The 26,778-nt window shown below is 46.5% G+C and overlaps 1 protein-coding gene across 1 annotated transcript in view; it reads left to right on the top strand.

Moving 5' to 3' along the window:
- Positions 1-26,778, top strand: part of VSTM4 (V-set and transmembrane domain containing 4) — a 110,230-nt gene that overhangs the window by 31,155 nt on the left and 52,297 nt on the right. Inside the window, exons 3-5 of the mRNA XM_077746462.1 lie at positions 8,051-8,119; positions 16,901-17,008; positions 25,951-25,984. Coding sequence (XP_077602588.1) covers positions 8,051-8,119; positions 16,901-17,008; positions 25,951-25,984 — 211 coding nt within the window. The remainder of the gene's footprint in view (positions 1-8,050; positions 8,120-16,900; positions 17,009-25,950; positions 25,985-26,778) is intronic.

The following is a 26,778-nucleotide window of genomic DNA, read 5'->3' as shown; positions in this document are numbered from 1 at the left end:
AATCCCCTCTCTTACACCTCCTTGGATTCTGTCCCTGCCTCTCTACTATGAGTGTGTGAGGCAGGCTTCTCTGAGTGGAGTCCTGGGGCCTCCAGACTTAGGATTTTCCGAAAGATGTGCTCCCTCATCATGCACATTCAAGCCCTCCCTGGATTTCTCAAGTTGGAAGCTCAGGGACGATGGCTGAGAATGTTCATTTTAGCAGGAGCCCCAGTTAATTCTACTGCACACTGAAAGTTTTAGAAATCTTGGTCTTCGGGCCCTAAATGAGGGTAACAGCCTCTGTGGTTGAAACCTGTGTAACCAGGGAGAATGCTTTAGCCCAGCCCGGCCAGTAGTGGAAGTAGAAAGGCAGAGGTGTGTCTCCCGGGCTCAGGCTGGGCTTTCCTGTGTCCTTGCTTTTGCTCCCTGAAGCCTCCTCAGGTACCTGGCTGGGCCAGGGCCCTCTCTACACTCCTCTCCATCAGCACCTGCATTCTGGAAGGCTCTCTGTATCAGAAGTATGCTGTGAACCTTCCTTTGGATGTAACCCAAGGTTGCAATTTAAGCTTCTTAATTGTAGGATCCTTTGTTAAAGGAGCTGGACACACAAATGAGCAGATGAGAAAGCATTTTGGAAGAAAGGGAGCCTTTCCAGGGCCCTTAGAATCATCAGCCACCTGTTCTACAGACAACAGGGTCGGGCTTTAATGCAGGTCCAGATAAGGATGCCAATATTATCGGTGAACAGGAGACCAGGGAGGAGGGTGGGAGGCACCCCGGCCTGAAGGCCATTGTCACAGTGTCTTGGCATAAACTCAGGGGACACAGTCTGCCACAGCCTGTGAAACACACCTTCCCCAGGGGAGTTGGCAGGATATTCTGTCCAAGTCAGGAATCAAGGATCTCGGTTTTCACACCTGTTTGAGTGATGGTTTCCCCACGGGTCTCATCGCAGGGGGCTTGACTGAGATTCTTTCTTCCCAGCCTGCTTTTTCCAGACACAAGGCTGATATGATCAGTCCATCTCAGTGCCTCTGCGCCACATTCTTCTGGACTGTTTGATGCTGTAGCCACTTCCAACCAGTTCTTCCCAGAGGGGCCGAGATATAGTGAATCTCACAACTTGCTCCTTTTTAGATTTCATCTGATTCTACTGTTTTGGGTGGAGGCCCCCAGCCAGCCTGCGGCTCTTTCATCGGGGCCACCACCTCACCTGAAAATCAGACAGGCTGTTCCCACTGGGCACCGGGGTCCCAACGAAATGACAAAGCAGTCAGTAGGTCAGTTGACGACTTTGCTTTGAGTCCTCTTTACTCCTTTTCTCCGCTATGAGCCCAAACCGATGGATAAATGGGCCTCGGAGTGAGACAGAAATCGAAATGCCCACTTTCTTCCAGATAAAGCTGTACTGAGAAAAGCGGCTTGGTGCTGAGGCTTCATTATTTGGACTTCCTCTTGCTTTCCTGATCAGTTGCGCTACCTTCCTTGGCACCCTCTCCCAGGCCCAGCAGGGGGGCCCCAGGACCCACACCTCATGGGTGGAAGTGATCGTGCAGGTAGGATTGAAGAGGAGAGTGCACATGAGTAGCCACAGGCGGGACTCCTCAGGAAGCAGGGTTCGTGTCACTCCCAGCAGGTGGGGTCATGAGAACTTCCCAAGGGGGCATACACTGTCCATCCCTTCGTTAGCGATTTGCTAAAAGCCCAGTCTTGGAGCATGTGACAGGATAGAGGCTACCTCGAGCAGGGGCTTGACCATGTTCCTCTCACCCAGAGCAAGGCAGTGTGTCAGAAGCTCCCCAGGATCAGGGGCTCCTGCCAACCCCCCTTGCCTAGGGAGTAGGAGGTGAGTGGATGTGGGAGTGGAGGGAGGGTCAGGGAGGGTTACTGCAGTAACACGCTCCCTTTAGGGAAGGGACAGAAGTATATTCCTCCTCCCAACCTTGGAAGCCCAGCACAGAGCCTAAGGCCCCCGTCTCACCCCATCGTGACCCTAAAAGACAACCCAGTGGTTAAAAGGCTGACTGAGTGCATGTGAATTCCTCATCTTTGCGGGATTAGGCTGGAAACTCCCCCAATCATAAGTAGTTGTCGGAAGGTAAGGACTTTGAGCTCTGCTGAGCTGATGCTTAGGAAGAACCAGCACTTTGAGTATAAAAAGCTCCATATTGCTGTCTCCCCAGTTGTCTTCCCAACTGGATCACCAGGTAAGGCAAACGCAGTTGAAAGTGATAGATTCGCTGAGTCTTTTTTAAAAGGCTGCAGCCTTCTGATAGCTCAATTCCTCGGAAACCATTACAAGTGCTCTATGATCAAGAATTCGCATTTCTGAAAGTCTTCGATCAACACGAATCATCTGTGGCTGGAAAATTTGCCACTCTTTCCTTGGTCAAGCAAAACGCTTCCTTGAAGTATTTTATCCACTTCCGTATCGACCCTGCAGTGGCCTCTTCCACTCAGCATGTCCAGGGCGGCCGTTACACATTTCTGACCCGCGTGTGTAGCTGTGTCGCGAAGGAGGCGCGCCGGTAGTCGGCCGATCCATCGCTTGTCCATTACAAAGCCCTTCTGTCTGCCTGGCCTTGTCCCACAGTATGTTTCCTTACAGCATATCACCTCAGACACATGGCTTGACCATGTATCAAATTCACTTTGAGATAGCATGGGATTAGTGGCTGAAACCAGATAGTTAATGGCAAAAGCTCAGGAAATTTTCTGAAGTTCCAGAAGAGTCCATGTGAAGGTTTTTCTTTTCTTTTCTTTTCCTTTCCTTTTTTTTTCTTTTTTCTTTTCTTTTCTTTTTTTTAATGTGTAAGCTTAGTTCTTTTATTTATTTCTTTATTCAATTTTTTTTTTGTGGTGAGGGTGCAGAGGGGGAGGGAAAGAGAATCCCAAGCAGGCTACATGCCCAGTGCAGAGCCCAACTGTAAGATCAAGACTGAGCCACCCAGGCGACCCAAGATTTTTCTTTCTCATAGGAACAGATAAAGTTATGACCAGAGTTGCTGATCATCATAGGCAAACAAAGTTGCCACATCTTCCCATAAAACAGTTGCACTGGGGGAAAATGAGGAACATCTATTAATTCCTTGCTTAGAGCCCTGACAGCTCAGAATCTGTTTGTTGGCTCTTTGAACGCATGTCTCTGTAAGCTGGTTAGGGAGACCTTGTTATCTTTTATCCCAAATAAGGCAAAGCAATTATTATCGACTACATCAAGGGCACACAGTTTCTGAAAAGAAAAAAAAAGAAAAATGAATCAATGGTGATCCGAAGGCACCTGCCTTTGCTAGCAGGGTGGCAGCCCTTTTGAGCTGTAGACATTTGGCAACAAGGACAAGTTCCCTTTCTTGTGGACCATTTGGACGATTGAAGATTCACACACTGAAACAAAGGGCTGATGGCAAAGGACCATGCTGAATTAGGTGCAGGAATTGGAACAGTGAATAAAATAATAAAATAGACAAAAATCCCCTTTCTTATGGAGCTAGTATCATTGTAGATAAATATGGCTCCCTAGGTCTCAGGCACACTTCACATATTTTAACCCATTTGACTCTCACACCTCCCTTACGAGTGGGCACTTACCATCCCTGTTTGTGAAACTAAGGCACTGGGAAATCAAACAGCTTGCCCAAATTTACACAACCAGCAAATGGCAACTCATTGTTTTCAACCTGGTGTGTATCAGTGCATCTCAAACTTTATTTATTTATTTTTAATGTTTTTAATGTTTTTATTTATTTCTGAGAGAGAGGCTGTGTGAGCAGGGGAGGGTCAGAGAGAGAGGGAGCTACAGAACGTGAAGCAGGCTCCAGGTTCTGAGCTAGCTGTCAGCACAGAGACTGACGTGGGGCTTGAGCCCACAAACTGTGAGACAATGACCTGAGCTGACATCGGATGCTTAACCAACTGAGGCACCCAGGCGCCCCAGTGCATCTCAAACTTTAAAGTGCATATGATTGACCCAGGTATCTGGTTTAAAAGCAGATTCTGATCCAGTAGGTCTGGACTGGGTACCTTGTGATTCTGCACTTCTGACAAGCCCCCAGGTGACACTGTACTGCTGGTCCATTGATCACATTTGGAGTGGTAAGGCCCTGGATGATGTTGGGCACCCTCGATCTCCTGAAAACTCAGCTCCTTGGAGATCATCTGTTTTTCCTTTCAGTGTTGCCTTTATATGCTGATCCCAGCCTGGGCTCAATTAGTTGAAGCTCTGAAAGCCCATTTAAGCTAATTCAGAAGAGAAGTAAGGATAGCTTAAGGCGATGGAGCTCATAGAATGCAAGAATAGCAACCATATTCTATCAGCCCTCTTGGGACCTAGTGCTCCAGCAAGATCATGTCCTCAGCCCTGTGAGCCTCTTCACCTCCACTTTCCTCTTGTGGGTTCTGCCCTCTGCTCCATTCCATGTGCCTGTTTATCCAACATGGCTGACCACAGGCTCTTTCAGCCCCAGCACCCTCAACAACCATATATACTATATTTCTTAGCTTAACTTCTTAGGGAAAGAATCTGACTGATCGCTCTGGCAGTCAGCCGTGGGTGGGGAAATAAAGCAGGAATGACGATGGACAAATTATGGGACTTACCCAGTATCGTGTGCAAGACCAGATGTACGCTAAGAGTTCATTGCTTGAGGGGCAGTCAGAAAGAAATGGATTTTCCATTTATTTACTAGGCACTTATCTGCTGCCAGGCAGTCTACCAAATGATGGGGATAGAGAGGTAGGAGATACAGTTTCTGGTTTTAAGGAATTTAGGTTCTAATGGGAGAGTTCTTCAGTTGTGGCAGACTTGGCTTATAGCAGACCAAAGCCTGCCTTCCGAGAAAAATTCGAAAGCTGAAAAATAATCTGCATTTCAGCCATCCTAATTACATGTTTAATTTAATAAATACATTTGTATTACATAATTATATATGCACATGCATGTTTCAGCTATCCTAATGTTCTCTGAAGGCCTGCCTAGATAAATAGAGCATAGAGAAGAGTAGTTAGTGATCCCAATTGTTGGAAACACTTAACATACTTAATGGTATGTTAACTTAACATACTTAACTTAAACATACTTAAGCACTAGTTCAGAGAAGCTATGCAGAAAGTATCCATCAGGATGCTTAGGAAGCAAACAGTTTTTCCAGTTTAACAAGTGAAAGGGCCATGGTAAGTACTCTGTAGGCTTCTCACTGAGGATCCCTCAAGTTAGGGCAAACCAGAGATAGTCCAGACCATATAAAACCTGAAAACAGAAAAAACTTCCCCAGACTGTAGGCAGTTAAAGTCCTGATTGGATTAGATGTTCATTCCGTTATTCTAACTTGTTACCAGCAAAATTTAAAAAGAAATAGTTTTTAAGATTTTATTTTTTAAGTAATCTCTATACCCAATGCGGGGCTCAAACCTATAATCCTGAGATCAAGAGTCACACACTCTACTAACAGAGCCAGCCAGGCGCCCCAGAAAATAATATTTTACCTTACATCTCCATGCTTTTCCATATACAATATCTGACATTCAGTGAAAAAATTATCAGACATAGTAAGGGACAGGATCAAAAGCAAAAACAGATAACAGAAACAAGTCTATGGGTGATGCAGATATAAAGGTATCAGGTATGTGCCTTGACATAATATGATTAATATGGTTCAGAAATTAGGTGACAAGCTGGGGAAATTCATCTGAGAGCTGGGATGTATAAAAATGAATTAAATTAATTAAATATAGGGGCACCTGGGTGGCTTAGTCGGTTAAGCGTCCGACTTTCGCTTAGGTCATGATCTCGCGGTTCGTGGATTCGAGCCCCGTGTCGGGCTCTGTGCTGGCTGCCAGCTCAGAGCCTGGAGCCTGTTTCAGTCTGTGACTCCCTCTCTCTCTGACCCTCCCCTGCTCACGCTGTCTCTCTCTATCTCTCCTAGAAATAAAAAAAAAAAAACCATTTAAATTAATTAAATATAAAAAGTAATTAATAAGGGTGCCTGAGTGGTTCAGTTGGTTAAGGGTTTGACTCTTGACTTTGGCTCAGATCATGATCTCATGATCATGAGCTAGTTCTCGGTGCTGGGCATGGAGCCTGCTTAAGATTCTCTTTCTTCCTCTTCCTCTGCCCCTTTCCCATTTGCACTCGCTCACGTGCACGCGTGCTTTCTCTCTCTCTCAAAAAAAATTAACATATGGGTTTAACAGCAGGTTATACACAGATGAAGGGGATTGGTGATTTTCAAAATGATCTATAGGAAATGCCCAGTACAAGACCTAGAGAAGTGAAAAGTTAGAAAATTCAGATTGAAATATATGACAACATAATGCAAAAGTTATTGGGAGGGGTAATAAATAGAGGTAAAGTTTCAGATGATCTCTGCCATATACCTTATCTTTCATACGGATTCAGTCTCCATTCCAAACTCCTCTTTCTATTCAAGTCCTAGATGCTCTTCTCTAATATTTTTCAGTGTTCCAGCCACTGACCGCATGCGGCTTATTTAAATTTAAATTTAATTCCTGGGTGGCTCAGTCGCTTAAGCATCCAGTCTTGATCTCAGTTCAGGTCATGATCTCACAGTTCGTGGGCTGGAGCTCCATGTCAGGCTCTGCGCTGACAGTGCTGTTTGGAACCTGCTTGGGATTCTCTTTCTCCCTCTCTCTCTGCCCCTCCCCAGCTTAGCGCACTTTCTTTCAAAATAAATAAATAAACTTAAAAACATTTTTAAAATTTAAATTTAAATAAAATTAAAAATTCAATTTTTCAGGTCCACACAGACTAGCCACGTGTCACATTCTCAGTAACCACAGGTGGCCAGTGGCTACTACATGTACAGAATGGACGTAAAACATTTCCAATGTCCCAGAAAGTTCTATCAGACAGTAATTTCATTCCTTGACATTTTTTTTTTTTTTGGTCAGGTTAATTTTTATATTTTTATCTGTAATTTTAATACTATTATGCATGGAACTTTCCCATAGTTCCAGCCTCTTTAGTGTGATGCTTAAGGTCTTATACTGTGTAGCTCAGTTCTGTTTCCCTGACTGTTGAAAGCAGGCACAGCAAGTTCGGTGATCACCCAGTGACTAAAAGTGTACAAAATAATTTAGAAATGGTATTTATCTTCCAGGGTCACTAGAGGGAATTAAGTTAAATATGATAACATGCAGCTACAAGAGCAACAAGGTGCTTGGCACATGGTAGGCAGTCAGTAAATGAGACATCGGTCAGTCACTGAACACCATTCCACAACTCTACAGGGGAAACATAATCCCTGAACGGGGCAGACAAAGTGTGTGTGTGACTGTCTCTCATGGAATGGAGCTCAGAGCACAGACCCTGAGTCATCAGATGACTTCAGGCTCCTCTATCTAGTGGTACCCAGGCAAGTGCACTATGATTTATTTTTATTTTTTATTTTTAAAAATAATCTTTTAATATAATTTCTTGTCAAACTGGCTTACATACAACACCCAGTGCTCATCCCAGCAAGTGTACTATACTTTAGAAAGATGTCCGCTAGGCGCACCTGGGTGGCTCAGTCAGTTAAGCATCCAGCTTCAGCTCAGGTCATGATCTCATGGTTTGTGGGTTCGAGCCCCGTGTTGGGCTCTGTGCTGCCGGCTCAGAGCCTGGAACCTGCTTCGGATTCTGTGTCTCCCTCTCTCTCTGCCTCTTCCCCACTCCTGCTGTCTCTCTCTCACAAATAAACATTAAAAAAATAAAAGAGAAAGATGTCTACTAAAATCGTTTTGGTTCTTGGAATTCCCACTGGGAAATTCTTTATTTTGCTAGTAAGTGGGGCAAGTGGACTTCTACCATACCAAGTCCCAACTTTGCCATTTATTGGCTTTTAAACAATGATAACCTAATTTCCCCCCACTGGTGGCTCCACTGTTATTGAGTCATTGCACCTCTCCTTAATGTGTGAGTTGTGATAATTAAATGTGGTTTTGCAAATGGAAGAATTACTTCATAAATGTAAGTGCCATACATACCATATGGCATATTTTGGGTTACAATGTGGGCCGGGGCCATATGCTAATGTACTTCATGCTATGCCACTTCTTTTTTGTCTTACAGTGATTTCCCTCAAACCTTCTGAAGATTCATCCTTTGAGAAAAAGAAAGAGACCTGGGCATTTTTTGAAGGTAGACCTGGCACATTTCTTTATTATAAGATGCCCCTTGATTTTAGGTAATAGGAAAGGAATAGAATGGGAAGAAAGTGTAACCACACTCGGGGGGCAGGGAGGTTACCACTTGGGGTACACCAAATTGAACACAGCCCATGGAAATATTGAAAGCAAAGGACATTTTATTACTTGTGGCAAGTAAGGAGACAGGGAGATAGCTCTCAAAGCACAATCTTTCTGTGGGGTTAGTACAGGAAGCTTTTATTCAGTGCATTAGAGGGCGGAGCAGGGAGCTTCTATAGGCGATTTTGGTTCAATTGTGCATGCCCACCATGTCAACTTGCTAGAGCATACATCATATGTTCAAAAACTGGCGGAAAACTCCACCCATAAGTGGAGAGATTAGTACAAAGAGCTAAAGGTAACCTCAGGTCAGCTAGCGGGGCTTCTGTGCAGGTCCTCAGCTCCAGTCTGGCTCTGACTGGCTCACGTTAGGGGCTGTCATTAAGGACACATCTAGGAAGGGGCTCTCAGCTGAAAACATCTAGTTGGGCACCTCCTTGGCTGGAACTGTTAGTTCTGCGAAACAAAACTCACTCCTTCCCTGCTTTTGGCTCTTCCCCTCCTCCCTTCTGCTGAGTAACTTCCTGTTGCACTTTAGCTAACAAAGGGGCCCTAACTTAGTTGTGCTGTGACATCAAGTTGTTTTCTTATCCTAAATTTACTAAAGAGTAGAGTGGGAATGCCTGGAGGTATTAGCCCGTGAGTTTTGAAAGAGTAGAGGTGAAAACTCCAGTCTGTATAATTTGGGGTTATTTGTTTTGTTTTTGCTCCAGAATTCCTACTGCTAGGTGATTTTGGGGAGGGCTCTTCAAGTAATGTAAAAATGAAATGGACACCTACTGTGACAGAGTTTGACCTCGGGTTTCATACATGGTTGGGGATTCTGGAAAGTCTGAGAACCGTAAGCAAGTGATTTTCAACCCATGTTAGAACCCGCTGGGGAGCCTGAAAAGCACTGATGCCTGAACCGCCATCTCTAGAGATTCTGTTTGAGCTGGAACTTGTTAAAAGCTCTCCAGGTGATCCCAGCGTCCCAGACCAGCAGCATCAGCATCAGCATCACCGGGGAGCCTGATACAATTGTGCACTGTGGGGCTTTACTCTCGCTTACAAGATCGGAAACATTAGGGGTGGTGCCCAGGGATCGAGGTTTTCACAAGTCGTCTGGGTGACTCCGATGCGCTCAGGTTTGAGCCTGGGAGCGGTGTTTCCTAGCAGGAGGTGGTTTTGCCCCTCCAGGGCCTATTTGCCAATGTCTGGATACATTTTTGGTTGCCACAACTAGCATTTTGGTGCCACTGGCATCTGTTGGGGAGAGACCAGGGAGGCTGCTAAACACGGTAACAAGGCATAGGTCAGCTCCCCAAAACAAGGAATTATCTGGCCCCAAATGTCAAGAATGCTGAGGCTGAGAAACCTTGTCTTACTTGGGGTTAGGAAGCTTCGCAGAAATTATCATCACAAAACAGGTGGGGATTATGGCCAAAAGCAGCGGAAGCAGGTACTTGGTGAGTTTTTAGGCAGAGCCTTTGGTCAGTGAAAAATTGGTTAATGTCAGAAGGTGATCAGAAAATGGTGAGAGATGACTATTTTGTGAAGGCATGGCATTGACTGATGATAAATCACCTTGTCAAGCAGATCTAGGGACATGTGTGTGCCTTGGGGGCGTCCCATCTCCTTTAGTTAACTAACAGATGTGATGGAAGGAGATCTTGCCCAATGAGGGGGCAGACACTAGGATCTAAACCCACCTCTTCCAATAGCCAGTTAAGCACTTGCTCTCTTAGAAAAATGTAATCGTAATAGTGATTATTATTTGCAAACCAGAAGGTGGCACCCAGGTAGGCCATTAGGATTGAAATATTTTCTTTCTCAGATCCTGTGATCTCCAACAGCGATTCTTTGTATTCCCTGCCTTTTCTTGGGCAGGCTTTGTAGCTGTGTTTTTATTTAATGACCCTCTCCTAGCAAAACAATCCCCAGCTCTCTCCCTCAGCCTTTCATTCAGGGAATGCCCATTTGTTAGCAAAGAGATGAAAGCGACTTACTCCACACAGAGCAAAGCCATAGAGAAAACAACTGTTTTACCCCATGTCCCTGGGAACTGCCCCATGACCCGGGCCCTGGGCCCTACGATGGGGGAGAAGTCTGGAGACACCCAGGGCATCCCTAGGGTAGGTCACTGGCAGCTGTGACAATGGGAGCCCCATTAGTCATCAGATACATAAAGATCTCCTGGGGAGGGGGTGTTAGTAACCCTGATTCTGGGCTCCCCACCGAGAATCCCATTATTGCACTTAGGAAATGAGCAAAACATTTGTACTTTATTGGGGCCCAGGGTGTTTCCCCAGTACAAGTGGTCTGAGAACCATATTTAGGGAATACCCGTGGCACATAAAACAAAACGATAGATTTGGAAAGGTTACAGCATTTGGTCCCAACGTGCCTTGCAGCATAATCAGTGCATCTAAAATACTTTGTGTAACTAGTATTTTATAATTCACATGTAGCTCTAGAAATCAGGGTCACTCTCAACCTAACTCGACACAAAATCTGGAACCCGACGTGGGCTTACTTGTCAACCCAGAGAATTAGGTCCCTTCAGAAAAGCTGAATTGGAATCCTCACTACGAAGAATGCCTCTGACCAGCTGTTTCCAGTGTTCTTTGCCTGTGATTCCGGCAGCAGCGGCTTTGCATTTTGCTTTTTTAACCCCGCCACAGCACTGGCGAGGTCAGGGGTGTGCATGAAACTCCCTGGCGCCTGATCCCAGGCCTTTGCCCTTTTGTTCTGGATGGAAGAGCTGCTGCAGAGAGTGCGGACGGACGTCCATCCTCCCGGGGCCTTGGCTCAGCTGGCCGCGTGCCCGCAGCACAGAACCAGTATTGTGAGGCCTCTTGGTGAGATGCTGGAGTGAGTTAAAATCCCTCAGGGCCATTGCTCAGGTGTTTCTCGCCAAGCAAGATGATATTACAAACTGGATTAAAAATAGTAGGAGCATCCAGTTTGCTGCATAGACCTGAGATCCTGGCATTCGCATTTTGCCGGGGAGAGTGGAGGACTGACATCGCCTTTCTGGAGTCAGCGGTCCGGCAAGAGGTGGTCCCTTCGCTGTGCTGAGGAATGCTGGGGTCACCGGGCTCCAAGCAGCGCTGAACACCCCTGCAGGCCTCAGGGTTGCCTGGCAACAGGTGCCGCCTGCCTTTCACTGGGGCCTCTCTGCCCGGCCTGGCCTGTGGTGGCTTGGTTTTCTGGGAGGGCAGGAGCCGGCACAAGCATGCTGTGCACCCCGTCTCGGCCTCCCTGCCGCGAGAGCGTCACTCCAGCCTGCCGGCCCCGCCATCTGCTTCAGGGAGGCCTGGGCCGGGGATGGCGGGGACACATTTTCTGCATGGTGGTTTGCAGGGGCATCTAAAAGTGACATCGGTGCCTTTGGGAAGCCCAGTGGCAAAAGACAAAATTGCGGACGGATGTGACGAAACTAACACGGTGTTTAGATTTATTCTGAGTGGGCAGGTAATCTGTGGTGTTTTAAAAGCTAAGCCCAGATTTGGTTAGGTGCAGATGTTCTGTTGAATTTGGATCTGAACGCTTGGATTCAGCCCCCAGATAAGCATTGTTTGGCCCAGTCGGAGTTTTAAAACCTTTGGGCCAACGTTTATAATTAGAGGAGTATATACATAAAAGTCGAGGGAAAGTCATAAGATACAGCAGCACTGGCCGGGCATTCCAGCCCCAGGATGGCTGCTTGAAGCATTGGTACTGCTGCCTCCATCGGGCAGGGCACGGCTTTGCTCTGGCTCATCCAGGCAGAAAGGTGATGCTGGATCCAGGTATTTTGTGACCCCTTCTTAAATGGCTTGGGGTCTTACCTTTGTTTGTAGAGAAAATCATGGGGAAATGGTTTCAGTGTTTTGAGCAGATAAAACAGGGTGATTATCTTTTTGCAGCAAAAGGAATATGCTTGGAACAGAGGGGATAAATGAGAACTTTGGAGTACTGGTGGCTGCCTGATCCAGGGAAAGGCAGGTGTTCTTTTTGAGCTTTCCTTCTCCTGCAAGGTGACACTTTTTAAGGTCCCTGTAGCTTCAAGAACACAACAGAGAGCAGGCACGATGGATCCTCGGCCCGTGGGGACCCACACACAGGTGGCTGTTGCATGATCACCAGTGTCTGCAGCCCGGAGGGCCCGTGTGGGTGGCAGTGTAGCCGAGCCTTCCGGACTGGCCAGATGTTTTATGATTCTGCAGCTACGGCTGCCTGCAAAGAGCCGCCTTCAAGCCACGGGGTGGAGGTTGTGATCTGAAATCAGAGCGTGGACATCTTGGAGCCCCTCGCCTCCTGCCGGGGGACAGATCAGACCACAGATGTCTACGATATGCTTCTGGGGATGCTTGGGGCAGATTCTCCCCACGACCTTGAACCTGTTTGATTCCTGCAGTTTCAACACCAGGGAAAGAGTTGCAAGAAAGCGGGAGCTCATGGAGGACGCTGTTCTGCTTCAGTGGTGCAGAAACTTCAGGAAGACAGGTGGTCTCTCCAGCCAAGAATGAGACTGAGGCCCCATTGCACTCGCCTCTGTGGTCCAGGGGTCTACCTCTTTGGAAATGCCCTTAAGGCAGATGCTCTGTCCACCTGCCCAGTGTCTGCATGCCTGGCAATGGGGACACATCACTGGCTACCCTCTCGTGCCAGAAATGGCTACGCAGCAGAATCCCCGAGGAGCTTACTCAACTGCATGTAAATCCAGGACTGGCCATATGTTCTCTTTGTTCTGGCCCATCCTATGGCCTGTCGTGAATCCTGGTCTGTGACCTCTGCTCCAGCTCATTGTTTAAAGGGAGACCCAAGCCCCTAATTCCCACCATTCACCGAGGTCTCTACCATTTGAACCCACAAAGCCCACACATCTGAGACACAGGTGTCTACAGAAAGACAGTTTTGACTCTAGTTGTAGGAGCGGGTTTCCTTTGTTTCTGTCCCAAACTCCTCACAAACCATTGAACTCGTCGATGCCTGTGATCTGGCTCGGGCTCTACCATCCTGCTGAATTGGCGTTCCCCCAAGACTTTTCTACTAGCTTCCTTCTAGGAAAACCCAGTGGATGTTTTCTAGCAGCACTTGACGCTATTAAAGAATCTTTCTTACAACATCTCCCCTCTTGGCCTCTAGAACCCCCACTCCTATCATCCTCTGCTTCTGTGGCTGGCTCCCGTCTCCCTCAGCAGGAAACTCTTCCCTGTCCCTACCCACCTTCTTGCTCCCTTAAACATTAGGGTCGGTGTTCCCTTCACCTGGCAGCCTGGTCTTACCATGCTTTCTACTTACTGTACTTCTGGTCCAGGCTCCTAAGTTGCCATGAACAGAATCCTACTCAAGCAAGTTTGGACAAAAGTGATGACTGAGCCCAAGACCACAGGAGAAGCTCCCGGACTCTGAGAGAGACCACGCGAGACCTCTTGGGGTGTGGGCCAGGAAGGACAGAGCCGAAAGGGACCTGAGATGCCTGATTCCATCCCATTCTCCTTCCTCCTCTCTCCAGCTCACTGTGGAGGCCAGCCCCCCGCCTCCCCTCAGCTTGGGCGCTTACCTAACTACTTCTCTAGGTCCCAGGGGCTTTACAGAAGTGCATTCCTGTTGACTCAGCAATTCCACTTCTAGGAACTTAATCTTAAAAACCCAATATGAGAGGTGCATTAGGGTTTTGGTTTGTGAATGCCCATCACAGTCACTTGTGAAAGGCAATAGTTAGAAACACTTTGAGTAGCCAATGATAAGGTAATGTTAAGCCACTTACATTGATATGATAACTTTCTTTTACTCTCTCTCTCTCTACATTTTTATTCTTTCTATATATTTTTGCATTTCCTATGTTATTTTGTTTATTTATTTTTAATGTTTATTTATTTTGAGAGAGAGAGACAGAGAGACAGAGAGAGAGGAAGACACAGAGAGAGAGAGAAAGACCACAAGTTGGGGAGGGGCAGAGAGAGAGAGAGGGAGAGAGAGAATCCCAAGCAGGCTCTGCACTGTCAGCACAGAGCCTGACGTGGGGCTCAATCTCACAATCCATGAGATTATGACCTGAGCCAAAACTAAATCGGGCGCTTAAGTGACTGAGCCACCCAGGTGCCCCTTCTGTGTTATTTTAAATAGGACTCAGCACAGGGCTCCAGTTCTCTTTGAAGCTCCTTGGGACCTCCTCAAGTTGGCTGAGTTCTTTGTGTGTTTTGAGTACTGAGCACACACTCTTCTTGCTGCAAATACCATGCAGCTCTCTGGTTTCCTGATGAGGCTTGTAAATCTCCATTGTTCTATTTCTTATTCTTATGAGAGTGCTGAAAGTGGCTCATAATAAATGTCTATTAGCTAAAGAAACTTAGGTCAGCAGAGAAATATTTTTGCTAAGTTCAAATATCTGTAGCTTTTTGCTACATTGAAGGTTAAAGTAATGCTTTCAGATTCCCTTTCACTTTCTTTTTTTAAAATTTTTTTTAGTTAATTTATTTTGAGAGAGTTAGAAAAAGAGACAGAGAGAGAGAGACATCACAAGTGTGGGAGGGGCTGAGAGATGGGGGAAAGAGAATCCCAAGCAGGCTATGCACTGTTAGCACACAGCCTGATGTGGGGCTTGAACCCACAACCATGAGACCATGACCTGAACCAAAGTCAAGAGTCGGATGCTTAACCAACTGAACTACCCAGGTACTCCCCACCCCCACCTTTTACTTTCTGAGCAGTTGGCATTTTCTCAATCAGATTGGTATTAAAGTTGATCACTGAAGTTTATGAAATGGTTATACGTTGTTATGGGCTCAATATTGGTGTTCCCCCAAATTCATGTGTTGAAATCCTAGCCCCTAATACGATGGTATTAGGAGGTGGGGGCCTGTGGGAAGTGATTACATCATGAGAGTGGAGCCCTCATGAATGGGATTAGTGCCCTTATAGGAAGAGACCCTGGAAGAGCCTGCTTGCTCTCTCTTTGTTCTCTGCCATGTGAGAATATTAAGAGGAAACATCTCCAAACTTACCAGATACCTATTCTGCCAGTGCTTTGCTTTTTTGAGAAGTAAATGTTTATTGTTTAAGTCACTCAGTCTATTGTATTTTGTTATAGCAGCCCAGATTGGCTGAGACCTATATGATCATGGTTTAACTTTAAAAAATTATCTTGAGGTAATTGCAGGTTAACATGTATATCTAAGAAGTAATAGAGAGCCCTTGTATCAGTTTGTACTCTTAACCCAATTTCTCCCGATTGTAACATCTTGCAAAACTACAGTACAATATGGCGACCAGGATATTGACATTGATACAGTTAAGGTACAGAACACTCCCATCTCTGCAAGGGTTCCTTATAGCCAAACTCATCACCTCCCATCGACTTTAGAGCCTCCCATCAACTACTCCCTCCTTAACCTCTAATAATCACTAATCTGTTCTCCATTTCTATAACTTTGTCATTTCGAGAACATTGTATAAATAAAATCATACCGTATGTAACGTTTGGGATTTCCCCCCCCTCACTCAGCATAATTCTTTGGAGGTTTGAGATAGCTACATGTGTCAATAGTTTGTTACTTTGTATCACTGAGTAATAGCTCATGGCGTGGATGGACCACAGTTTGTTGAACCATTCACCAGCTGAGGGACATCTGGAAAGTTTCTAGTTTTGCCAGTTTCCAGTTTGGGGCTATTGTAAATAAAGCTGCTATAAACATACATGTGCAGGTTCTTGTGTGAACTTAAGTTTTCATTTCTCTGGAAAAAATGTCCCAGAGCACAGTTGCTGAGTTGAAGGGTATTTGTAGATGTGTCTTTTAAGAAACTGCCAAACTATTTTCCAGAGTGGCTGTACCATTTTCCGTTCTCACCAGCAATACTGTTGAGTGACCCAGTTTATTCAGATTCTTGCTAGCATTTGGTATTGTCACTTTTTTTTTATTTTCGTCGTTCTGATAGATGGGTGAGATAGCTCACTGTGGTTTAAATTTGCATTTCTCTAATGGCTAAGGAAGTTGAACATCTTCTCATGAACTTGCTTGCCACCAGATATTCTCTTTGGTGAAGTGTCTCCATACATTTCTGCTCATTTTCTAGTAGTATTGTTTGTTTACTTTTTATTGTTGTGTTCTGAGAGTTCTTTATCATCTACATACTAGTCCTCTGTTGAGTAGATAGTTTGCAAATATTTCCTCCCAGTCTTCTGTAGCTTGCCTTTCCATCCTCTTCATACGGGTGTTTACAGAACAAAAGTTTTAAATTTTGATGAAACCGAATTGATCATATTTTCCTTATATAGATTGTGTTTTCAATGTCAAGTCTAAAAATTCTCCGCTTAGTCCTAGATCCCAAAGATTTTTCTCCTCTGGGCAAACCATGAGAGACTCTTGAATGCTGACAAAAACTGAGGACTGATGGATGTGGGGGGGAGGAGGGATGGGCATGGAGGAGGGCACTTGTGGGGATGAGCACTGAGTGTTATGTGGAAACTAATTTCACAATAAACTATTTGTAAAAAAAAAAAGTAAGCATAAACAAAAAAAAAAAAAGAAAAAAAAAGATTTTTCTCCTCTGTGTTCTTCCCCAAAGTTTTCTAGTTCTCACTTTCTGTTTAGGCTTGTGGTACATTTTGAGTTGGGTTTTGGTAATGTATGAAGTTTATCTCACATGGTACATCTCCTTTGACGTTGCGTATCCTGACAATGATCCGCTGTGTCCTTGCCCTCAGATGTCTACATCTACGCTGTGCTTGTGTGCTGCGTGGGGATTCTCAGTGTCCTACTCTTCACCCTGACCATCATCTGGCAGTCTGTGTTTAGCAAGAGGAAATCCAGAGGTAAGCGGATAGATAAGGTCATGTCTGGAACGGGAGCACAAGCAAACCACAGACAGGCGGAAGATGCGGGGCAAAGTATAACCTTGTTTGAAAAATGCACCGTGAGTCAGGGATTATTTACCTGTGACTGGTGAGTACAGAGAGTGAAGAGATGTGTCTCCCTGAGTCTCTGCTAAGATCAACTGTGACCACATTTAAATTCCTCTTTTTCTCAATTCCCTTCCTTGCACAGTTGCTGAGGGGGTGGCCCTTACCCCTCTCATTCTCCCAGAAGGGGCTATCGAGTCAGATGAACCTGGATTTGATTCTGGCTTTGCCACAGAAGACTGATTTTTAGATGTATTCCTGAACTCCCCTGACCTTCAGTGTCCTCAGCTATGAAAAGAAGTGGGGTGGACACTGCCTTCCTCGGTTAGCACCTTGTTGTGAGTGTTCATTATTTATCCCAAAAGACAGTACTGGCGCTGTGCCTGGCAGGCAGGTGGCATTAGGAAGGTTCTTTCCAGCCCGAGAGTTCACTTTCTTCCATCCCCTTTCCTGCTGGCATGCCCGTTGCACCGAATCTGTCCTCAACCTCTTCTTGCTTTGCATTTTCTCTCTTAATAATTATAGTTCTTGGAACTCTGATTTCTCTCTTTTTATGAAGGCTGCCTGTGCTCCTGCTTCAGTCCCCACCTCTCACCAAGCCTCAATGTCGCATTTCCACCAGAGCCTGTACATTTCCTCTGACACACCCTCCCTGCTGCACCCCCTTCCGGATTCCCAAAACAGGTGCGGACACTGTAGCTCCCAGAGATGATGTGGGGGACTGCTGGGCTCTGGAATTAGGCTGGCTCTGGTTCAGATGGCTACTCTTCACTTACCAGCTGATGACTTACTTGCTCTGCCTCACCTCTCCCATCTAAGTAATGGGAATGCAGCAGGGTGCCAGGCTGTTAGGATTATTGTGAGGATTAAGTTCGACAACAACCACAACAAAAACTTCAACACATTCTGACTCTTGTAAGTGTCCTGTGTGTATGATGCCTTGCACATGAGCGCAAGGTTACAAAGCTGGGAAGTGTCAGATTTGGTAGCCACAGTCTAAGGGGACACTCAAACAAGGACACTGAGCTGTGCTTCTAGAGGTCCTCTCTGCTGACGCCAAGGTGCAGGCAGGACTAAGGGGACCAGGGAGGGAGGAAGGGAAGGGACACATCCAGGGAGCAGCCCACAGGAAGCTGATGGTAGCACAGAGTTAGGAGACAAGGGGAGAGCAGTCCAGAACTTTCTAGAGCTGCAGCTGTGGGAGAGTGTCACCAACAGAAGCTGCAGAAGAGGGACCCAGGCAATGCCAAACCAGGAGGCAGCAGGGAGGGAGCCAGGAATGTAGGTTCCTCAGCCTTTCCCTCTCCCTCCTCCTCTAGACGTCCCCCCACAATTGCTGCTTTGCTTTGGTCTCACCGACCAGAAGCCAGAGGGCAGGGCCCAGAGGTCAGCCCCCCCACCCCGCCCGGACAGAGATCTGGAGAGGTGCACAGAGATATTTAGCACGCTTGGCACTAGAGAGAGAGCAAGGCCTGTGGCCACCTCTCTCTCCTCCACAGCCTGTGCCGTTCCCGCTGTGCTCCGTTGTGGTCTCTGTGCGGAACCTGAGAGCCTCCTTTGTCCTTGGCATCCGCCTGCCTTGTCGACAGCCCCTGGGCTTTCCCCCTGTTCCGAGCCCTTGGCCACGTTCATGGGCTCGCCGCACGAGTTGCATGCATACAGATGCGCTCGCCTCCCTTCCAGACAGTGGTGGGCGCGGGCCATTCATCTGATCCTTCCTCCCTGGAATTTGACTGTGACAGCTGCTCCACAAATGGGGAACACATGTGACTGTCTCCCAGCTGCTTTGCCCCCACCTGTTGGGGTTTGGAAGCCCCCCTGGGCAGTCTCCAAGCCTGTTTCGCTCCAAGGACACCTCTGCCGGGTTCAGGAGCATGACAGCGAAGTGTGCCTTGAGCTGCGGGTCTGTTAGGCCTTAGGCAGAATCAGGGAAACAGAGCACGGGAGTTGACTCAGGAGACATCCTTCCCCTCCAGGGCCAACAAGGCAGGCTGAGACACATACTCTGGGCCTCGCTCAGAGCCGCTGGGGACCCAGATCCCAACTGCCCTTGTCCCCCCTGAAGCAGGCACGGACAGCCTTGTGTGCGCCTGCGCACAGTGTCTGAAAACCCCACTGAGCTGCTTAGAACTTCACCTGGGCGTCTGCTGTGGCCAGACCGTTGCTCATGGGCTCCTCCACGTTCTTGTGTCATCCTCACCGTCTGTCTGGAATGACCGTCCCTATTGCTCCCATCTGAGAGAGAACACAGCTGAGGAGCCCGATGAAGTCCTGACAGCTCAGGTCCAGCCTGATCCCGAGGCTTCCACACTTCTGTTCAAGAAAACCTTTGCCATCTGGGGGCCAACCTTGCCAAGGAATTTTCCTTCAGCCTTCCATGGCGGTTGTTGCTAAGGTCCTTTCTAAACAGCAACATAGCTCCCGCAGCAACTAGGGAGCTTGGCTTTGTTCCAGCAGGCCGGCCTTCCTTCTGGAGCCCTGGCAGGCAGCTCGTGCCTCGTGTAGCCCTAGGAGCCAGGCACCTCCCCGCCACACTGAAGACACAGGACCGTGGTGAGCCCGGTGTTACCCCTCACCTGGACTCTAGAGCCTTAGAACAGCACTGCCCAAACCTTAAGGAGCAGACTGTTCCCTGGGAAACCTGCATAAATGAAGCTTCTGATTCAGTACCTCTAATGAGATCTCAGATGGGGTCGTGGCTGCTGGCTGGCCTGAGGCTACACTTTGAGTAGTGAGGCCTTAGAGCCAGTTCCTCTTAACTCTGTCCTACTCTGTCCCTCTCTTCTATAACAAGTGTTTCAAAGGGATCTCATTACTCTCTGGAAATGAAATTCATAGATGAGATATGGTTGCTGTACCCACAAAAATAAAGTCGAGCTCAGACTCCCTTGTTATATAGACATGGCCTGGGTCTTCTATGCAACCATGTGTGTGTTGGGCCTTCTGTGTCCTGGCCACATGGAGGAAAGCTAAGCTCTCTGCCTGGATGAGAAGCACATGGTGTCCAGGTTTGGAGGCTGCTCACATACACGTGGAAAAGCAGAAGTGAGCCCAGCTCCTGCTCTCCCGCTCCTTCAGCAAGATCGGTCTGAAGAGAGGGTATCAGAGTAGCTGTCCCCATTCCTGATGGGATCCCTGAAATAAATAGAGCCCATCTTGGAAGCCGGGGGTGTGGGGTGGCGGCAGAAGGCCAGTGTCCTTCTCTCTCAGCCTTCTTGCTGCCCTGCCTTCCACCCCCTTCTACCCCAGCCTCTCACTGCTTCATTTTCCTGGGGTGCCCCCTATTCACATGAGCTGGACTTAACTGCCAGCTTAACTTACTTGCTTTCCACTTCCCTCCCAAGCTGTGCATCTTCGTCCTGGCTCTTCGTTAGTGCAGCTCTGACTCTCCCTGGAAAGCACCAATCCAGATGGCCCAGGACCAGGATCTGAAGCAAGCTTTGCAGTGATAGCAGAGGTCCCGATGCAGGGCTCAAAGTTATAAACTGTGAGATTATGACCTGAGCTGAAGTCAGATGCTTAACTGACTCAGCCAACCAGGTGCCCCTTAAAAGGATGGTTTTGAAGGGTCTCTAGAACCAGATGGGAGGGGGATGAACCTCGTTGTCTCTGCTCTTTGTGATGCCTCTGTCTAGCTTGTACTTGAAACACTGGGACCCTAGCACGGGAGCAGAGCCTCCTGGAGCTTGCCAGATTCCCATGCTCCCCTGCTGCAAGCTTGTTTTCCACTGCTTCCCCACAGCGATGGGAAGAGCCTGCGACCTCTCCTCCCAGAGCTACAGGGAAGAGCGAGGTGTGAGTGCATCCCAGCCATAGCCATGCTCAGTTTGGGAAGGAGCCTCAAAGCACAAAGTGGGGTGGCTGTGGGTGAGCAAAGAGGTGACCCTGGGGCCTGGGGGAAGTTGAAGGGCTCCCCTGCCTGGCATCACAGACACTTGGACAACCCCTGCCATTAGCTCCCCTCTCCAAACACTTCTGAGACACAGACTTGGGCTTCAGAGCATGGGGGGATGCTCGGCTGGCTGTCTTAGGCCCACTGATGCCTTGGGAAAGAGGGCCCATCCTCCCCATGTGGGTGCTCACAAGCCTCCCCCGGGAGCCTAGTGCAGAGAGCATGGGACCCAGAGCCTGGATTCAAGCTGCTTTACTTACAGACTGGGCCTTCTCAGGCCCCAAGTAAATGTCCTGAGTCCCCAGCTGTCCTCACTCTAAAATGGGGATAAGAGTTTCTCTTACTCTTGGGGCGCCTGGGTAGCTCAGTCAGTTAAGCGTCCGACTTCAGCTCAGGTCATGATCTCACGGTTTGTGGGTTCGAGCCCCGCGTTGGGCTCTGTGCTGACAACTAACTCAGAACCTAGAGCCTGCTTCGGATTCTGTGTCTCCCTCTCCCTCTGACCCTCCCCTGCTCATGCTGTCTCTCTCTCTCTCTCAAAAATAAATAAAATATTAAAAAAAAAAAGAGTTTCTCTTACTCTTGAGGCTGCTGGGGATGCTTTTCCCAGTGCGGTGTGGCCGCCAGTCCTCGGCGTGGACAGTTCCAGGGAGCACCTTCTCCGGGGTGCAGCTACCCTTTCTAAACCACATCCTCTGTCCTAATCATGGTGACCATGGGACGAGCCATCCTGGGGGCCAGGGCAAGCAGAGCCCCTCTGCGCACTGTCCCACAGAGAAATACAATGCAGGCCACATACGTACTTGGACATTTTTTTAGTCCTCCCAGGAAAGGTAAATAGGTGAAAAAATACATATATTTTTTACTTTATATTTCTATGTATATTTATTTATATATATTATATATATTTTAATTTAACCTAATATATCTAAAATAGCATTTCAACAAGTATCAATATAAAGATTTTGACTGAGATGTTTTACGCTCCATTCTGCATGCTAAGGCTGAAATGCAGCATGATTTCCCACTTCAGCACACCTCCTTTTGGACCAGGCACATTCTGAGTGCTAGATGGATGTCTGGGACCATGACTACCATATAGGATGAGGCTTTGCTGGGGTCACTTCACGCATAGACTCCTTGTCCTTAAATGCTTATGTTACAGCCTCTCCTTCTGGGGTGGCCCTTGCTATGTACTCAGCACTGATTATGTTATATATATTTGAGGGTGCCTCTGGGAAAGGCCTATTACTCAGATGTCCCTAAGTCTCCCTTTTCATGTCCAGGATTGCTTTTGGCCTCCTGGGCAGTCCCGCTTCATTAATGGGCTGTCAGCCCTGTATTTACTGGTCTGAGACCTCATCAGCATCAGTCGCCAAGTGGGGGCTGAGATGCATTGTCCGTGCCTGGCACGGGCCATCTTCACTGGGCTCCTTGCCTTTCTGAGTCAGTTCCCTCCCCCATGGCCAACTATTATGGTCCCTTTGGTCTGTCTGCTTGCTCCTTGGCCTCCTGAACCCCAGGCTGCTCACCTCAGTGCCCCTGGACTGGACTTCCCAAAATAGAAGTCAGTGTGTGGACTCCCTAGGGATCCGGCTCAGCTCTGCCCTGCTCCAGAGGTGCCATGGCGGGTCAGCAATTTATGCCGAGACTCACTTTCTGAGGCACTCTAATACCAGCTGCCCAGTTTCTCTGATGTGGAGTGGTCAGGAGAGGACTCTAGTCAGGCTGCCCAGTTTGCCCCTTCCGAGATGTGTTAGCCTGCTTGGGCTGCCGTAACAAAGCTTACAGGTGGCTGTCTTCTCCCCGGTCTTCACGTGTGTGGTCTTTCCTCTGTTGCTCTCTGTTTCCTAACTTCTTCTTAAAAGGACATCATCAGTCATGTTGGATTAGGGCTTACCCCACCTAATCACCTTTTTAAAGGCCCTGTCTCCAAATGCTGTCACATTCTAAGGTGCTGGGTTTTAGGGCTTCAACATAGGAGGGACGCAGATCAACCCATAATCTTAGCTGTGTGACCTTGAGCAGATCATTAACCTTTCTGTGCCTCAGTGCCCTTCAGCATAAAATAGGTGTAATGACAAAGTTATTGTGAAGATTAAAGCTGAAGTCAGATGGTTAACCGACTGAGCCACCCAGGCACCCCCCAAAACTGTGACTTCTAAACGTTTTCATCATAAATGTAAATTAGTTGTAAAAGAGAAAATTTCCAGGGCATCACAGAGAGTGTCATCTTCAAATGAAATGGTTAAATATCTTTCACATCTAAATGTCACACATTTAATAACTCCCTCTATTGATGTAAAAAGACATTGTGAACATGCTTTAGAAACTGTTAGAGGGGCACCTGAGCGACTCAGTTGGCTAAGTGTCCAACTCTTGGTTTCAACTCAGGTCATGATCTCACAGTTTCGTGAGTTCAAGCCCTGCACCGGGCTCTGCATTAGCAACACAGAGCCAGCTTGGGATTCTCCCTCTTTCTCTGCTACTATCCCACTCATGCTTTTCTGTCCCTCTCAAAATAAATAAATAAGCTTAAACAAATAAACTGTTAGAAATTGTATATTGTTCCTTTTTCGCCTTGAACTTCTGTCTCAGTCTATTTCCCCCACAAAATTTTATTCCTTTTATTACAGTTGTTTTTGTTTATAATTCCCTATAAGAATAATGTGTATAAAATTTAAATTAAGATGGGGCACCTGGGTGGCTTAGTCGGTTAAGCGTCCGACTTTCGCTTAGGTCATGATCTCACGGTTCGTGGGTTCGAGCCCCGCGTCGGGCTCTGTGCTGACTGCCAGCTCGGAGCCNAAAAAAAAAATTTAAATTAAGAATTTTAAAATTATCTTATCCCATAAGTTTCTAGGTATTAATGTTTTCTATATTGAGTTATCAATATTGCATAATTAATTTGGATTTGGAAAATGAGTATAAAGTTAATCAAAACTCCATAAAGATATGATCAATTTTGATAATAATCATAAGAAGAACATTTCATTGAAAATGTATTTTTATTGAAATAGAGTTTTATTTTACTTCATATACCCTTGTATGAATTTGCTCAGTAATAGAATTCAGCACCAAGTCTATTCCTGCTTTTTCCATAGATGTTCGCCCTGAAATACATTCAGTATAAAAAGAGACAGGAATGGGTGAAGTTTTCTTTTACTGCTCAGTACTTTGAAAGGTTTTGGAGATACATGTCAAAAGTCATATAGCGATCTATCATTGAAAATGATTTTTAATACTTTACCAGCTGACACCTGGATTAGGTTATTATTTAATCCTTGTTGAAAGCAAAATATTGGAAACCTCTCTGCTGGTGAAAGGTTTAGCTGCCCAGCCATTAGTCATTCACTTTCTCCACACTGGCACCAAGATTTCAAGTCATTTCTTGTTTGGTGGCTCTGATTTACCCTGAGGACAGATCTCCATAGTGCACCTCAGGATGGGTGAGGGTTGTGCGTTCAGTTTTGTGCAGAGAAAGGATGACGTGATGAGGAGGGAGGGAAAGGAATACAACCAGAGCTCAGGCGTGTTTCAGGAGAATGAATTCTGAGGAAAGAATACCATGCTAGGTGAGGATCTAGAAATTGATTTCCTTAAAACTGCCCTTCCTAGGAGTGTCCGGTGGTGCACAGACCCCAGACTAATGGTCCCTGATCTATTTAATATGTCTAGAGTAATTCCAGGAATATATGAATTGTTCAGTAAATACTAACTATGGTTGTATTATTGCTGCATCTGGAAATTATCCAATGCAGAGTAAGTGCTCAGTAAACAGAATGCAGAAGGAATTTGTGTACTAATGAGGGGTTGGAACAGGTAAACCTAAAAAGCCCTCTCTAAGGCTAAGATTCGGTCACGCTGGCCTGGAACCTGCTCTGGTCATCTGCAGGACAGATCACTCCAAAGTGCCGTAGCTTAGAGCAGCAATGATTTCATTTGCTCACAATTCCATAGGTCAGCAGTTTTGTCTGGGTTTAGGTGAGCAGTTCTTCTGGTCTTAGGTGGAGTCGCTCTTGACGCTGTGGGCTGCTGGTGGATGAGCTGGGGCCTGGCTGCTTTGGGGCGTCCGTTGGGATGACTTGTGTCTGTTCCATGTGGTCTCATCTTTTAGTAGGCCAGCCAGGCTCCTATCTGTAGTAGCAGAAGAGTTCCCTACAATGAGAGAGAGCAAGTGAACAGACCTCAGGGCACAAGGGCCTTTTATGCCTTTGCTTGTGACATATTGTTTATTGTTTCATTGGCCAAAGCATATCTTGTGGACAAGTCCAGGGTCACAGGGGTGTAGGTAGATGCAGGGAGGTGGGACTCATGGGAGCCATTGGTGTAATGATCCACCACCCAACTCAAGGGCCTACAGCTTTAGTTCTGTTTGAGATGAACTCATTTGTGAGCATAGATTGGACACTTAATTAGGATAACTGCCTAAGTATTCTCATATTTCCTCTGCAGCTAAAATTTGTTTTTTCTCAATGAGACCTACTGTGGAGGATGTCTTACTCTAAGACTGTTTTCCTAAGGGCCCTCGCTTAGTCCTGGAAGAGCACTGATCAGAGAATGAAAACCCATTTTACAGAGAGGAGCAACCTAAGTGGAAACAGGTTGCCCCTAAAGGCTTTCTCTTGACTAAGGTAGGGCTTTGAAGTTGGGTGACTCTGTTACTCTANTCAAACAAAAAAAAAAAAAAAAAAAAAAAAAAGAACATTTTGAGTTAACAAGCTAGGAGGTCTGGGGTGTATGGCTTCATGCCTGGCTCAATCCAGGAGTGGAACGATATCAAGTCTCTGCTATGTCCACACTATAGTCCTGCTGTACTCATCCAAAGAAAAGTATGAAAGCCCCGAAAGGTAGCTTGTATCAACATCTGGGCACCTAGATTTCCTGGTGATTCCCAGAGCATATATATCTAAAGTAACATTTATTTACCATCTTCTATTTTTATTTTTATTTTTTTTTACAGTGAGACATTATTTGGTGAAATGTCCTCAGAACAGGTAGGAATATTTTCCTTCTTTTTTCAAATGAAACTCTTGATATTTTACTTTCTACTGATATTAGCAAGAAATTGGTTAAATTTGTATCTTTACCGAGGGGGTCTGCATGTTTGTCTGCAGATTGGCCTACGAATGTGTGTCCTTCATGCACTTGCATGTTTCTAGATTCCGTGCTCTGGCTACCACCCCTGGAGGGTCTGAGAAAATATGGCTCAGCCTGGAGGAGGTTTGGCACCTGCTTCTGAGGGACCAAGTCCGCTATTTAGGAAGCAGCTAGCAGCTGGACTCAGCCACTTTGATGTCTTCTGACCACAAATGCTCTCATTTCCCTTCCATCAATGGCAGCTTGCCCCATGCCCCACTGCAGAATGTGGCCATTAGTCATAGATGTGCTAAGATGCTAGCTTTATAGCTGGTGGAACACATCTCACAGAAAACATAATGGTTAGAGTAGATGTTGCAAAATCGTAGCATTTAGGAATTTGAGACTTCTGGTCTGAACACAATGGCATAGGTCAATTTCTCCCAGGTCCTCCCTGCTAAGCACAACCACAAACCCTGAAAATAATATTGGAGACAACCAAAGGAGGACTCTGAAAGGTGGTAAGAAGAAAATTATGAGAGCCAAAGACAAAGAAAACAATCTTAAAAAGAATCAGAGACAAACCATGCATTACCTACAGGGGAACACAGATTTGAATGACAATGCATCTTTCATCTGATTCCAGGGAAAGCAGAAAGAAGTGGCATGTTTTCTTTTCTTTTCTTTTCTTTTTTTTTTTTTTTGTCTTTTA

Source organism: Crocuta crocuta, unplaced genomic scaffold, assembly GCF_008692635.1.
Source record: "Crocuta crocuta isolate KB4526 unplaced genomic scaffold, BGI_CrCroc_1.0 scaffold28, whole genome shotgun sequence".
Taxonomy (NCBI): Eukaryota; Metazoa; Chordata; class Mammalia; order Carnivora; family Hyaenidae; genus Crocuta; species Crocuta crocuta.
The sequence above is the reverse complement of the archived record's forward strand: the minus strand, read 5'-3'. Positions and strand labels throughout refer to the sequence as shown.